General features: G+C 41.7%; 1 protein-coding gene across 14 annotated transcripts in view; it reads left to right on the forward strand.

Moving 5' to 3' along the window:
- The window catches only part of LOC122886730 (disks large-associated protein 1-like), a 185,780-nt gene that overhangs the window by 131,631 nt on the left and 37,421 nt on the right, over positions 1–16,728 (forward strand). For all 14 annotated transcript variants that reach the window (XM_044219266.1, XM_044219267.1, XM_044219272.1 and 11 more), the window contains one exon: positions 8,243–8,367. In XM_044219266.1, coding sequence (XP_044075201.1) covers positions 8,243–8,367 — 125 coding nt within the window. The remainder of the gene's footprint in view (positions 1–8,242; positions 8,368–16,728) is intronic.

Here is a 16,728-nt window from a genome sequence, read left to right on the forward strand (position 1 = left end):
GCTACAGGGACAAGCTACTCGCGACACAGTTACAAAGACACAGACATACATGTCTTTTTATTTCAAAAACACACAAGGCAGCTCAGTACGTTGTAATTAATCCTGGGGGATGGGTGGAATCATGTTAGTGTGACCACTCTCTCTTTCACACTGGCTGTTTCTGAGTCTGTAGCATGTCCCTTCCATATCCAACATACTTTATATTGCAACTCATGGCGGATCCTGCCACTGTGGACATTTCAGCCTTAAGTGAGTGTTATATTTTTAATTTAGTAAGTAACCACAACTAAATACGACCAGTTGAAGTTTCAGTTCCTGTTTAGTTTTGTTTAGCCACTGTCTCTCTTTCTGTTTACTCATCTTATCTGTTTCTGACATCTTTGAATGAGGTAGTGAGGATTTTGTGTGTGTTTGGATTCTGAAAAATGTTGTTTAAAGCTGCAGTGCGGAACTTTTGTCTCCCCCTTCTGGCAGTTGGAGTAATTACACAAACACTGTCGACGTGGCTAAAGCTACACCAACGGTTTTCCGTGTTTGTCCTCGCCGTCGATCGCTTTCTGTTTTGACAGTAATCCATCCTCTGAACGCCGAGTTTCTTTTTTTATCTGGAGCATCAGACACTTTTCTTGGAGGCTTCTTAGGTTTTACTCCTGGGTGTTGCTCCAGAGCCATGTAGAGAGAGAGTTGCGTCATCCCCAGTCAATATCGATTCAAGTGGCTTTATTGGCATGACTGCATATAGTACAATGTTGCCAAAGCATATTAACACAAACTATACAATCATAAGAAACAAAATAAACAGTTCTCAATAAATAACATTCTCTCCAATGGACCTTTTTTTTTTAAAGCAATCGCAGAGCTCTCTACATGGGTCTGGTTTGCTTCCCGCTTCTGCTCTGGCAAATCAATCGCTGCTGGTTGGCGTAAAACGCATTATTACCGGTGCGCCAGCACGGGAATGTTGCCACAGATTTAAAAACTCTTTATACTGCCAAATACAGAAAGATTTACCTGGCGGCTTAACCAGCATTGTGTGAACTCGTTTGGCAAGGGCTTGAATGTAACGGACGTTCATTCATATGTAAAAGTCCCACACTCTAGCTTTAGTAGCCTTGGTTCACTAAAACACGGGTTTGAATTTGTATAATATCACAGTCATTAACAAATGCAGATAATGCAAATTTTCCATAGTGTGGCTTTGCCATGTAACGACCAAGCATTCTCATTTTATTGTGACACACAGATGTGTGGAAAGATATCAGGCTTTCATATTATAAAATAACATTGTGCATTATATTTTGTCATATATATACATATAATTATATTTTGTCAGAGCTGTAATCAAAATTTTAGAAAATATCCCAACATTTAGGCAATTTTACATATAAAAACGCCTTCATTTTTATTTCTGAAGAACATCAAGCTCTCCCCCTCTGAGTTAAATCAGTTGATATTTGTATCGCAGTATTTGATTAGATCAAATTATAATACCCATGAACAACATTAAAGCTAGCGTAGGTAACGTTGGAGAAACTAGCAAGACAGTTAGATTTTGAAATTATCCAACTGAAAAAATCCCACCCCCTCCCTCCAGGCCTCCCTCCAAGCCACTCCCCCAAAACACATTTTCATGCGCAATGAGTGCACGGGCAGAGTGCACAGGTAGGCAGGTAGATGCATTTCATATGAAATAACTGGACGTGCTTATTACAGGCCTGCGACAGCCACAGATACCGGATTGTTTTCATTTTTTCAGAGCATTTGATTCATTGCTGTCGGGATAAGAAGAGAATTTCAACAAATACAACAAAAAGTGCTTCTGAAATACATTACCTACCCTAGCTTTAAGACAACAGTATGAGCAATATTGAATGGGCACTGTCTTAAAACTGCTCAAACATGTTTCAGACTTGACTTCAGAGCTCTTGGCTACAGCCCTGCTTTTTCTATATGAGAGAATGTTTATTTTTATCAGTGTGGCTCAGATTATAATAATAATTTTCTTGGATAACAAAATGTGGCATTTCCTGCAAATATTGGTGTTTATTATGTGCAGTATAAAGAAATTAAGGCCAGTATACACAATACACAGGGTTAGCTGGAATGATGACGTCTTATTTAAGGCTGCCCTGGAAGACATTCATCGTGTTGCATTCAGTTGCACACATGAAAAGAACAGCTTACTCCCTCACCTCTGCACGCCTGGCCAATCACAGTGTCAAGTGGGTGTTAATGTCAGATTGTCTGTTTTGGAAAGTTACAGAAATGGTCGGACGCAGCCCTCCTAAATCTAACGTCGGAAAGGTGCTAGCAGCTCTGTGAGGCTGTAATTAGGCAAAGCAGTGCTTAGAGCTAAAAGTTAACATCCTAACATGCTCACAATGTTTTTTACTCTGAACTGAAGATGTCCACCTGCGGGTTGCACTAGATGAAAAGTCAGATGATCACCAAAATCATTAGGATTCATCCCCTGGGCTCCATGAATGCCTTTACCAAATGTTGAGATATTTCAGACTGGACCAAAGTGGTGGACTGACCGACATTGCCTTCCTTGGACCCATTCCACTAGCATGGCTAAAAATATTGTAATACAGTGTAGTGCTGTGACTTGGAGGTCAGAGAGTTTTAATATTTGATCTTTTCAGTAGCAACTGTGAAAAGGGTTGTTACAAACTTGGGTGGGCCGTCACAGGGTTAATATTTGTGTGAGACAGTGTTTTGTTGCTATATGTGTCTGTGTATTGTTTATCTCGCTGTTTTCTTCCCAGCGGGGCACTGATATTTAGATTTATCAGCAGCTAACTGCATAGCTAACATGTTGGTTTATTTCCCCCTCAGGCTGCATGATATTTATGAACACACAAGCAATGAATAAATAATTTCATGTCTATTTTTGGATTTTTTGGAGTCACTGGCTAAATAAGAAGCATAGATATAGATTGTCAACAACAATCAACACTGCAAATGGATAAAATGAAATTGCTCTGTTCCACTGCAGCATGGAATAAAAAAGTACTGGATGTACTGTCGGTGGTGTGCGTGCTTAGTGACAGCTCCACCAGTGGGCCTGCAGAGGACAGACTCCAGTTTCAAAGCAACAGTAATCCAACAAGGCTTTCACTCATCCACACTACAAAATGGATTAGAGTCCAATTGAGTGAGGGTAATTATCAAGAATTTAACTTTTCCCTCCTCTCTAATCTCCTCCACTGTGATATGGAAATTGAAAATCAATTAAAGTAAATTGAATTCTAAGCCTGTTTATTGAAATCAAATTTAAACATGGAGTTGGCAGAAGAAAATAAAGTAGGACACATCTTTACAGCAAATTCTTTAGAGAAAGAAAGAAGAGAACGAGTAAACAAATAAGAGCTGAGGAAGAGAGGAGAATAAGATAAAATGGTTTTGTTTTTTATCATGTCATATTGTGATATCTTATATCATTTTTTACTTACCTGAAAACAGCAGTCAGGTTAAAAATGTGGACCTGAGTGACATTCTTCTACTTTGTGTAATTTAAGATTACTGTATTGGATTTTCTGCATTTTTTTGTTTTCTGATTCTTCGCTCCTGCTTCTCCAAATTCAAATATAGTTGTATAAAAATACTGGTTTGACGTCAAAGTTTCAGTGAACCAGGCAGCAGAGGAGCCGCGTTTTCTGGGATTGTGTTCCAGATATGTGGTGCATAAAAACTGAATGCTGCTTCTCCATGTTTAGTTTCCCTGTTTCAGCAGATCACTTAAACCATTCAGTGCTTTATAAACCAACAGCAGTATTTTAAAATCAGTTGTTTGACAAACAGGAAGCCAGTGTAAAGACCTCAGAACTGGACTGATGTGGTCTTAGTGAGGACTCTGGCTGGAGCGTTCTGAATCAGCTGCAGCTGTCTGATCAACTTTTTATTAAGACAGTAGAGTTACAGTAGTCGAGTCGACTGAAGATAAATGTAAGGACACATTTTTCCAAATCCTGCTGAGACATAAATCCTCTTCAGGTGGCAGTAGGCTGACTTTGTAGTTGTCTTAATGTGGCTGTTGAAATTCAGGTCAGGTCCATGACTACACCAAGATTTCTGGCTTGATTTTCGGTCTTTAACGTTAGTGACTGAAGCTGAGCGCTAATTTTTAATCGTTCTTCTTTGGCTCCAAAATGTTTTTTTCTGTTGGATCTGTGTTTAACCAGAGAAAATTCTGGCACATCCAATCGTTGATTTGTTAAATGCACTTACTCAGCTCTTGTACTGGACCATAGTTACCCGGCAATATCCAAATTGGTGTGTCATCTGCATAATTATGATAAGATATTTTGTTGTTTTCCACAATCTGACGTAGTGGGAGCGTGTAGATGTTAAACATAAGAGGCCTCAGAATGGAGCCTTGGGGAACTCTACGTCATTTTTGTCCGCTCAGATCTGTAATTATCGATCGACGCAAAGTAGCCCCTGTCCTTCAAATAGGATTTATCAGAATCAGAATCAGAAATACTTTATTGATCCCCGAGGGGAAACTCTTTTGTTACAGCATCTCACTGTCACTGCAGTGCACACAGGAACATAAGTACTAAGCAAAAATATAAACCAGTTTAGCATTCTGCCAGGAAGTCCAACCGAGTTTTCCAGTCAATCTAGGGTTGTGGTCAACCGTGTCAAATGCAGACTGAGATTCTGCCACTGTCTGTGTTTAAGTGGATGTCATTCAAGACCTTAACAAGAGCAGTCTCAGGGCTGTGGTGTGGTCGAAATCCTGACTGGAAAACGTCAAAACAGCTGTTTAGGTCCAAGAAGGTGTTCAGCCTTTTCAGTGGTTTCACTTCAAAATTAGGAGTCGAGGCAACAGCATTCAATAACAAGTGAAATTATTTACAAGACCCCAGAGAGGGCGCGTGTGGAACAGACAGCCCGAATAAATATTTCACTGGTGTTTTCATTGATGTACCGGTTTGTGATTAACATTGTGATGAACAATGTTTGTGATGAACATTTGTGTGCACGGAGATAGCACAGGAATGATCAGAGAGAGCAACATCAGTCACCACAGTCTTAGAAATGTTCAGACCCGTGGAGATGATTTAGTCCAGAGTGTGCACCTTGTGTGTGTGCTCCGTCACATGCTGAGTCAGTCCATAGTTATCAGGAACACAACACAGTTCTTTAGTCCCTCTGTCCTGGAGGTTGTCAACATGGATGTTAAATCACCAACAATGACTACACAGTCAAAGTCAATACAGATTATAGACAGCAGCTCAGTAAAGTCATCAAAAAAGTTTGCAGAGTATTTAGGCAGCCTGTAGATATTTAGAAATATAGCTTGAGAAGAGGAATTCAACTTAAGAGCCACATATTCAAAAGAAGCAAAATGTCCATAAGACACCTTCTTGCATTGGAGGGAATCATTAAATAAAACAGCAACTCCACCTCCTTTCTAATGCACTCTAGCTTTGCTCATAAAACTGACGTTTGGAGAGGTAGACTCGATAAGAACAGCTGCACTGTTATCTTGGTCTAACCAAGTTTCAGTTAAAAATATGATTTCAATATTGTGCTTGATAATTAAATTATTAATTAAAAAATATTTGCCTGCCAAAGAATAAAGCTAAATTTAGTTTTTTAAAAGCATTATCTGCCAATTTAAAGTTTTTTGTCACAGGGCTGAAAGCCGACTGCGGCTGCTGATGTTCTCTGCAAACATCACTGGTCCCCACATGTTCAATCATTTGATTACTTTTGTGGTGTTGATTTATCAGTTGAGGACAGACTATCGCTGTAGGGGATGACTGTAGTCTGTGTTCCAGATGTCCAGGGTCAACGGCTGAGCTGAATTCCATAAATGTTGCCCTCTGTGGGAAATCAGCCGTGCACTTATCTTCAGGTTTAGCACCCGGATTCTTCCAGCAGGAAGAAATCCCATTCATAGCACATCACTGGTTTCGTTTCAGTGAGTCTTGGGAAAGTTATGGTGTCATTTAGAGTTAGTTGTCCATTTAAATCTTTTTGAGTGGAGTTCTGATGAGCTAACTCACTGGCAGAAGACATTGGAAGAGTGCTGTGGAGTTCAGAAGACTTCTCCAGTGCGATATTCTGTAACAATTCATTTACTGTTTGGGTCAAGTTAATGTTGTGGGTAGCAGAAGGCTGTTTAAAGATAATCAGTTGTCATAAATTATCCTCCCAATGATTTAGTTATTATAGGAAACCTCCTTGAATGTGTTGTAGTTAGAAAAAAGTAAAGTGGTAAAAATAACAGCTAAATAGAGAGCAAGGGAGAAGAGCATCTGCACGGAACAAAGCAGAAAGTCAGTGTCCTCATCTCAAGCAGAGATGAGCAGCGGGCTACAGAGGTCTCGTAAGCTCACTTGTTTCTACTCCACACCCTCAGATTTTTTTCATTTTCAAATTTGATGTGTAAAATCAGTGGAGTTCCCCTTCAAGTATTGTACTTTAGCCTGAAATGCATAGTTTTGTCAAAAACAAAACTCCTGTCAAGAAACGACTAAACAACTGCATTCCAAAATGACCTATATGAGCATTCTCTAATAAAACATACTTTGTTATAAAAATGATTCATGTGAGCATTTTCTGATTTTCAAACTCTATGGTTTGAAGGGAATGATCATGGTTCATGGTTAAAAGAAACCATTTATTGTTGGAATGAAATGGGATGTTAACTGCTGTCTCCAATGTATTTGTGGCAGTATGACAACAAACACTACACTTACCTTTGCATCTGACAAACAAGTCTTTATTCACATGACAACACTTGCAAGGAAAACATAAACATTGGTTATGTTAAGTGTTTGAACAAATGACCAATGTTGTCATTTTTCTGGTAAGGACTGTCCCCAAAATACTGTTAGTAGAATATCTCCAACAACGCTTCTCTGGTATTAGATTTGACTCATGTAACTCTTGTGGTATCCCATGCCATATACTATACTGTATACTGCATTCTATTCAGTTGAATCTGTTTCCCATTTCTTTATACACTTTATTAAAGGTGGGGTATGTGATTCTAATCCAATACTAGCTATAGCAGCAGGAGAGTTGTGAGCGTCGCTGTCTGGAGCTGCTGTGCTGCTCTGGGAAACCGTCTCGTCCTCTCTGGCTGTTAGCTTAGCAGCAGCAGCTGTAGGGACAGTCTGCTAACCCACAACCAAGCTAAGCTAACCTACAACCTAGCTAATGTTAGTTACATTACATGCTGTGTCACTGTTCGCTGTATATCATGGTATTTGATCTTTAAGATAAGTCAAGCTTATTTCCAATCTGCAGAACACAGTCATCATCCGCAGTATTGGTGCATTTTGTGAATAATTAATGCTGAAAAGTTTTAAATTGTGATGTTTGTTATTGTGCTGTGTATGATTTTGGTGGGATATTTATGACATGTATCTGTGTGATTCTATGTTTAATCACTTTTATCTTTTTAAATATGGACCTGCAGTCTGGAAACATGTAAATGGATTCAGTGACAGTGGAATGATTCCTCTGGTTGGTCTTCTGTCACTCAGATGGCTGGTCCAAGTCCAGCACGGACCAGTCATTACGGAGGGTGGACTGGTAGCTGGAGAGGTGCCAGTTCACCTCCTGGGCACTGCCGAGGTGCCCTTGAGTAAGGCCTGTTTGTGCATGTGTGTATTTCGGGCCTGGGTGTGTAAAATAACAATAAAGATTAATAAAGTATGTCTTCTTTCTTTTTTTCTTTTCTTCTGTATCAGAATTTAGTTGTACATGAATGTTGAATGTTTTTAACATATGTTCATGTTCTTTAAATATTGCGTATCTCAGGCTGTGCCAGGGGGGTTTATGAGCTCAGGCACTGTCCGTGTTAAACTGATCAGATTTGTTCCAGAGCATCACATGAGCAGAGCCACACCACCACACTAAAATGCATGTAGCTGCAATATATGGTTAAAACTTAATGAGTGTCCTGACTGAAATGAAAAACTACTGTGTATAACATATCAGAGGACAATACCGATGGAGTTTTAACAAGCTCTCTATTGTGTTTGTATATGGGTACGTGGCCTCTGAGATTACAGCACATCTCATACAGTAACAGTGCAGGAGCATTTTCTGCCTCCTTCTTTTATTAAATGTTATAGAAAAGGGTGATAGGGAAACAAACAGGTCAAAGGATATTTTGGGTGCAGTGTTTGCAAGTTGTATTTATACATTATGTAATTTTAACACATCTTATTTCCTCTCCCTCTCATTTTCCCTCCATTTTTCTCATTCTTTGTAGTTTCATCTTGCATCACCACCTATAAGAAAACCCCTCCACCAGTGCCGCCCCGAACTTCCACCTGCTCCACAGCCTCCAAGCCCTACATCTCCATCACAGCCCAGAGCAGCACAGAGTCCGCACAGGTACTGCACAAAGGCTGAGTCTGTTATTTTATTTCTTCCCCTCATGTAGTTACAGAACACCAGAACATCTATCTGTGAATTAATAAACATTATTGGTAAGGGTGAAACTACCCTGAGGGCTTATTCACACACAGCACATATGGAAGCACACACTTTGAAATGTGGACAGTTTGGACAGGAAAGAAGAACCCAACTTCATCTCTGGAGGCACAAACACCTGCACCAAGTCGCTTGAAAATACCAGTCCTAGGAAACTACCAAAAAAAACAAGGTTTTATTAGTATAACAAGGAAAGACATTGACAGATTTCCTGAGAACGTCAGTAATAGAAAGGAACACTGATAAGTCTACCATAATTAGGTTATTAGCTTTTAAAAGGATGAACAACACTCTCTCTCTTACAAATGTAAAGTTGAATTCATACGCACTACAACTCACTCAGTTTAATACACTCAGGGGTTTTGTTGCTGCAACCTTCTGGTATGACCAGTAGCGTATTGTGGCTAATATTAGCAAACCTTAGATACATGCTGTGTTACTGACATCACTTAGTCATTTTGCTGACTTTATGATTCTTCTCTGCTTGTGCTACTGTTACACTACATTTTAGCATTTGCCATACAATTTTTATTTGTGGCCACTGTTCAGCAAAAGATCCATTTTTCTCACTTTAAATTCACTGGACCTGTTATCAGAAATGTTTTGAGCCCCATTTCTGTGGATATACAGTACATATAACTTTCACTCTAATGGAAAAATAAAAAATTCAATGTGTACAACCCATAGACTGTAGATAAAAATGGACGACATGTCAGCTCCCCAAAGTGAAGCCAGAACATCTCAATCGCCCCCTGGTGGCGGGCAGCAGTATAGGTCATAAACCCTGCCCCCTCCATGTTAGCGGATGGACATGAGCCAAACTAATAAATCAAGTACACGTCAAATACATTTTTCCCAAAGATGGTTTCAGTCAGTTTAGGTAGTTCTTATCACGCTGATGTATGTTCAAGTGTTCATTTTTCTGATAAGTTTGGTTCTAATTAGTTATTTGATGCTATTAAAAGGGGGTTACATGGCACGATTGACAGCTGAGCTCTGCCTGTGATTGAGTCGGCCAGGTGTATGGGCAGGACCTCAATTCCCGTATCCAGGATATTTTGGCTTCATTTTTGTACAGTGGAAGGAAGTTGAGACCCGTCGTCCATCTTTATATAAAGTCTATGGTACAACCCAGTCAGTGATTGCTGTATAACACCATATATGCTGCTTCCTAGTTCAGCGGCTACGCCTGAAATGTCAAGACAGAATATGTAACAGGACAACAAGGCTTCTAAAGGCTCTTCCTATTGCAGCAGAGAAATGCAGCCTTCTTTTGCCTGCTTTTGAGGATTCAACTCCATTGCAGCCCTTTTCTAACACATTGTGCATCACTCACTTGCTTAATGATATGTTCAGGAAACCCTTGCTAATATATCAGAAGACCAAGTCATGTTTACAGGTATTTGCGTTCAGGTGGTCAAGTGAAGTCGGTTTTATTTATATCGCCCAGAATCACACATTTGTCTTGTCTTTACAAGCTATACAAAATACAACACCTTCTAGACCCTTGATTTAAATAAGGAAAAACTCCTAAGTGTAGGTGTGTGTGTGTGTGTGTGTGTGTATGTGTGTCCAAACTGGCCAAACAAAAGAAAGGTAATTCAAAATGGCAGCAAGAGTGTGGCTTTGTTAAAAGGCCAAATTGAAGTAGGTGTGTGAACTATGTGGGATAAACAGTGCCAGGTTAAAAGAGGATAGTTAGTTGCATGCACAACCCTGTGTCTGTGTGAACATGACTAACATCAACTTGGCATGTGTGTAAACACATCATAACAATAAACCTCAGAAAAATAAATCAACACATATAACATTACATTAGTTAAACAGTCCTGTGCTTAGCCATGTACACTGTTACTCTGTTATGCCCAGTTATGTTACCAGTTCGTGAAGGAAGAGAAGGTTGCTTTGAAGGTGCTGCTGTTATCTGGCAGTTCCGCTGGATGAGCCAGGCAAGGAAGAATGTTGGTTCCGATTGAAGCAGTCTGTCTGTGCAGATGGAGGAACGAGTCACTTTGTCTGTTGTTCTCCTTACAGTTAGCTCAGCGTTAACTTCCTTAGTTGCTTCTTAACGTTAGCTGGCAGGCATTGTGTAGTTGCCGTTGGCGCTAAGCTTTGCTGCAGAAATCTTACGCAGGCCCCCACGTTGCTGCTGTAAGATAGAGTTTTCAGCTCTGCTGTGTGTCTCCTCCAAGCAGAAACACTGAGAGGGAGACAGCAGCTGCTGAGCAGCAATGCTGTAGATGAAGCCATGAGTATGATCATTCTTAATAGCTCTTTCAAGATCTTTCAGTTTTTCTTAAATATGCTCTTGAGCTTGATTCTTTGGAGGTTTTCTATAGAGCTCTTCAAAATACCTTTTCCACGTATCTCGTTTGAATGGACTATTCATTGTAATGCTTCTTGGTAAATAGGTTCCAATTTTCTCAGAATGTATTTGACCCCAGAGACACTTCAATTAATTGTAATTGGTTTTGTAGATATTGTTCTTTGTTTGTTCTCAGTGTGTTTTTATATTGTTTTAGAGTCTCACAGTAACTAAGGCAGAGCTCCTGGCAGTCTGGATTCCTGTTTTTGAGACTTTTCTTAATGTCTTCCTAATGGTTTTGCAGTCTGAATCAAACCACTTTTCCCTGTCCATTTTCTTTTGTTGTTTTTGTTTTGCATTTTAAATTTGATAATGAGGCCAAATTATCAAATATGTGGTTAATGTTTACCAGACACAGCTCTACACCTTCTGTATTCTGAGGGTAGACCTGGACCAGAAAGAAGTCTAGAAGAGACTGGATTTCTTCACTGACCATTACTTCCTGGTACTGTTCCAGGCTGTTTTGTGCCCATCTGTATCTCTTCTTTATTTTGTACAGCTTACAGGGCTGAGAACATACAGTATGTTACCTGTGTCTGCACTTTTCAGATACAAAGTCATCTGTGAGTTATCTGATAGAGGTGTTCACCTTTCACCGTGAAGGCTCTCAGACAGGTTTGGTCTAAATCTGTTATAGTAAAGTATAGGGAAGTTAACCCTTACACACTGTCAGTTTTGACCCAGCCCAAGAATCCCCTCATAACAAATGTGTCACATTTAATTAGCCTATCTGACATTAATAAATGGGTGATCCATCTTTAATTAATGTTTCAGAGAGCAGGTAGAGTGTATTTTTTAGGTTTTACGACAAATCCCACCATGAACAAGCATTTGGCGACAGTGGCAAGAAAAAACTTCCTTTTAACAGGACAGAACCAGACTCAATGGTGGGCGGCCATCCACCACTGCCGTGTTAAGTTTAAAGAGAGAGAGAGAGAGAGGTTTGGAGAGAGAGAGAGAGAGAGGAGAGAGGTTAAGAGAGGTTAAGAGGGAGAGAGAGAGATTTTGGGAGTGGGGGAGAGGGAGGCTCAATGCAAAGACCACCTAGAATTTTTTTAAATAGTAGTAATGGAATTGTAGTGGTAATATTAATAAATTAATAATAATAATAGAAATGACAGCTATAGGAAAAATAATGACAGTATTAGTATTAACAGAGCCAATAACAACAACTGTAGTAGCAGTTCTCGAGCAGGAACACGGGGGCAGCAAGCCCACAACCACAGATCCAGTCTCTGCAGCTCCGGAGGCAGAAATACCTGCTGAAAGCGACAGGAGGAGAGAGATGAGAAAGCACAAAACTACAGGAAAGAGAAGATGTCGAGTTAGTAACATGCTGTAATAGGATAAAAATGCATACAGATGGAGAGCGAGAGAAGGAGAGAGGAAAGAGGTGCATCATGGGAAGTCTCCCGGCAGTCTAGGCCTATAGCAGCATAACTAAGGAATGGTTCAGGGCTCACCCCAGCCAGCCCTAACTATAAGCTTCAAAGAGGAAAGTCTTTAGCCTACTCTTAAATGTGGAGATGGTGTCTATCTCCCAAACCCAAATTGAGATGTGATTCCACAGGAGAGGAGCTTGATAAGTATCCTTGCATTCTGGGAGCGCATTGTTCTAGTCGGGTAATATGGTATTATGAGATATTTAAGATACTATGGTGCCTGACCATTAAGAGCTTTGTAGGTGAGGTGAAGGATTTTAAATTCTATTCTGGATTTTACAGGGAGCCATTGCAGAGAAGCTAATACTTTTCCTAGTTCTTGTCAGTGCACGTGCCGCAGCATTCTGGATCAACTGGAGAGTCTTAAGGGAATTTTTCGGGCAGCCTGATAATAAGGAATTGCAATAGTCCAGCCTAGAAGTAACAAATGCATGCACTAGTTTTTCGGCATCAGTCTACGCAACATTGTGTAGGTGAATGAAGGTAGTCCTTGAATTTTGTTTCATGTGGGAATTGAAGGACAAATCCTGATCAAAGATAATCAGAATCAGAAATACTTTATTGATCCCCGAGGGCAACTCTTTTGTTACAGCAGCTCACTATCACGTCAGTGCAGACAGGAATAGCAGTACTAAACAAAACATATATGGGTATAAGTATAAAATTAAAATAAGTGTGAAGTACAAAGTGGATTTACCGGTTGATGAAAATAATACGGTATAAAGTAATAGTGCATGAACTGTCAAGTTAAGTGTTGCTTATTAAGATTATAATTAGACGGTGGATATTGCACAGCAGTAATAGAAGTATGAATAAATATCAATAAATAGGGAATTTTAAACTGAAAAGAGTATATTGCACAGTATTAACACAGAATATTGCACCATTATGTCAAGTATTGCAGCGATGTTAATGATCAATGTCCAGTTTAGTGACTTAGGGTCATACAGACTGACACTTAGAGGGAGGAGTTAAAGAGTCTGATGGCCACAGGGAGGAATGACTTCCTGTGGCGCTCTGTGGTGCATTTTGGGGGGATGAGTCTTCTGCTGAAGGTACTCCTTTGTTTGACCAGCACGTCATGGAGTGGGTAGGAGACACTGTCCAAGATGGCATGTAGTTTGGCCAGCATCCTCCTCTCTGACACCACCGACAGAGAGTCCAGCTCCACCCCCACAATGTCACTGGCCTTGCGGATCAGTTTGTTGAGTCTGTTAGCGTCCGCTACCCTCAGCCTGCTGCCCCAGCCTACAACAGCATACAGGATAATACTGGCCACCACAGACTCATAAAACATCTTCAGCATTGTCCGGCAGATGTTGAAGGACCTCATCCTCCTCAGAAAATAGAGGCGGCCCTGGCCCTTCCTGTAAAGAACTTGAGTGTTCTTATTCCAGTCCAGTTTATTGTCCATGTGTACTCCCAGGTACTTGTAATCCTCTACAATGTCCACACTGACCCCCTGGATGGAAACCGGGGTCACTGGTGCCTTGGCCCTTCGTAGGTCTACAACCAGCTCCTTAGACTTTGTCGCATTGAGCTGGTTCTGCTCACACCATGAGACAAAGTTCCCCACCACAGCCCTGTACTCAGACTCATCACCACCGCTGATACATCCCACCACAGCAGAGTCATCAGAAAACTTCTGAAGGTGGCAGGACTCTGTGTGGTAGCTGAAGTCCGTGGTGTAGATGGTGAAGAGGAAGGGAGAGAGGACAGTCCCCTGAGTGGCCCCAGTGTTGCTGACCAAGCTGTCCGACACACAGTGCTGCAGGCGCACATGCTGTGGTCTGCCATTCAGGTAGTCAACAATCCAGGACACGAGGGGAGCATCTACCTGCACCGCTGTCAGCTTCTCACCCAGCAGGGCTGGCCAGATGGTGTTGAAAGCACTGGAGAAGTCAAAGTCCAGGTGGGTGTCTGGGCGAACTGAAGGGGGTCCAGGAGGGGTCTGACCATGGGCCACAGCTGTTCCAGCACTAGGCTCTCAATGTGGGAGGTCAGTGCCACCGGTCTGTAGTCCTTGGAGCCACTGGGACGTGGCGTCTTCGGCACAGGAACGAGGCAAGATGTCTTCCACAGAACAGGGACCCTTTGAAGACTCAGGCTCAGGTTGAAGACATGTTGAAGGACTCCACATAGATGGGGGGCACAGGCTTTTAGCACCCTGGGGCTAACTCCATTGGGGCCTGCAGCCTTGTTTGAGTGGAGTTTCATCAGCTGTCCTCTCACCTGGTCAGCAGTCAGGCACACAGCAGAGGTTACAGGTGGGGGAGGTGGGGAGTCATTAGTCAGAAGAGGGCCGTTAGCCTGATGGGGAGGGGGGAGCAGAGTACTCAGAGGAGCTTGAGGGCCGACAGCAGCTGAGTTAGAGGGGGGATGAGCAGGAGCCGGTGTGTCGAATCTGTTAGAGAACAGATTAAGTTCGTTGGCCCTGTCCACGCTGCCTTCAACTCCTCTGCTGCCAGTCGGTCTGAAGCCAGTCATGCTCTTCATGCCGTTCCAGACCTCTCTCATGTTGTTCTGCTGGAGTTTCCACTCCAGCTTCCTCCTGTACTTCTCCTTGGCCTCCCTGATTTTCACCTTCAGGTTGGCCTGGATTGCCCTCACCTCCTCCCTATTACCATCAGTAAAGGCCCTCCTCTTGGCATTCAGGATGTCCTTGATGTCCTTCGTTACCCACGGTTTGTTATTTGGATAACAATGGACCATCTTAGTTGGGACATTGCAGTTCACACAGAAGTTAATGTAGCCAGTGATGCACTCAGTGAGCCCATCACTGTCCTCTCCATGAGGCTCACAGAGTACATCCCAGTTTGTCACCTCAAAGCATTCCTGCAGTGTCTCAAAGGCCTCCCCTGACCATCTCCTCACTGTCCTTGTGGTCGCGGGCTGCCTTTTAACCAGAGGCACATAGCAGGGTTTGAGGTAGACCAGGTTGTGGTCTGACCTACCCAGGGGGGGAGTCTTCCTGAGTATCTGCTGATTACCCTGCCTAGTTTCACCTGAAACTGACCTAACTGTTTCCATGATGGCCCAGTAATCAGTAATCAGGCCTATTGTTTTTGCTGCACCAGATGAGGGAGGTGCAGCCAGAAAACAATTTTGTTGTGCTATTTCAGCGTTTTTGTTTAGGTTTTTATGTATAACTCCTCTTCTGTTAACTTTTAATTTTATTAATTTAAGTGGTCGGGGGGCAGACACCGTCACTAAGGAGTTTTGGGTGGATAACTGCTCTGGAAGCGCAGAGAAGCGTGTAGGACTGCAACTTTGCCTCCTGGTCTGAACTCTGAGTTGTTATGGTTTAGGTCCACTAATAAACTCGGCTAGATTTCTGGATATGAGAGCTGCTCCATCCAAAGTGGAATGAATGCCATCTCTCCTAATCAGACCAGGTCTTCCCCAGAAAGTCCGCCAATTATCTACAAAGCCCTCATCGTTTGCTGGACATCACCTCGACAGCCAGCGGCAGAATGAAGGCATGCGGCTAAAAATGTCATCACTGGTCAGGTTTGGCAGGGCCCAGAGAAAACTACAGAGTCCGACATAGTCTTTGCATATGTACACACCGACTCAACATTAACTTTAGTGACCTCCGATTGGCGTAATCGGGAATCGCCATGTCTGTCTGTATATTTTTTATGGGACAGTAATGGCAGAGTTCAAGGGGGACCTTGAACTCTGTCATGAGAACTGCCTGTGTTCCCACCACATTTTCCTTTGGTCTTGGTCTTTGAAGTGTCATAGGAGAATCTCGAAACAGTGAAAGAGTAAAACATAGGCATGGTCATATATGGTGCACACAAGGAACAGAGGTCATACATTCACTGCCACTAAATGTCGCACTAGTGCACCAGCATCTAAGACAAAAACAAATGGGTACTATGGCCCACCAGACTACATAGAGAAAAACAGTCATTTTACGTCGCAGAAAATCGTAAAACACACTTCAGTTGGAATTGGACATAAACAAACCCTTAATTCACCGAAATATTCTGGCTTCACGCCTCAGCCGGCAGCTGTGAAACTAGCTGCAATGGCTGCTGTGGACAAATGCGCCTGTCAAAGTACATCCACTAAAAGTGGACTTGTTTTTGCCACTAACAGGCTCAGATTGTTATTCTAAGTGTCTGACAACATTATGGAAAGAATCCTACAGAGACAGACCTTTCTCTGGATTCTCTCTTCGGTTGTAATGAACACTATAAAATGGGACCAGGATCAGTTGTTACAGTAATGAAGTGACTGTACGCATAATTTACTAACTCATGAAAGTTGATTTAGTGTTAAGTCACTCTTTAAAAGAGGCATATTTCACCCCGGCCTTATCTGTTCATATATTTACTGTAGACAATTGTTTTACTATCTCTATACGACATTATCTGCATACAATAGTATATACAGCTTTAAAGCACTTAATTTCTCATGTGTTTTATTTACTTTATTAACACAGTG

Source organism: Siniperca chuatsi, linkage group LG13, assembly GCF_020085105.1.
Source record: "Siniperca chuatsi isolate FFG_IHB_CAS linkage group LG13, ASM2008510v1, whole genome shotgun sequence".
NCBI classification, from domain to species: Eukaryota; Metazoa; Chordata; class Actinopteri; order Centrarchiformes; family Sinipercidae; genus Siniperca; species Siniperca chuatsi.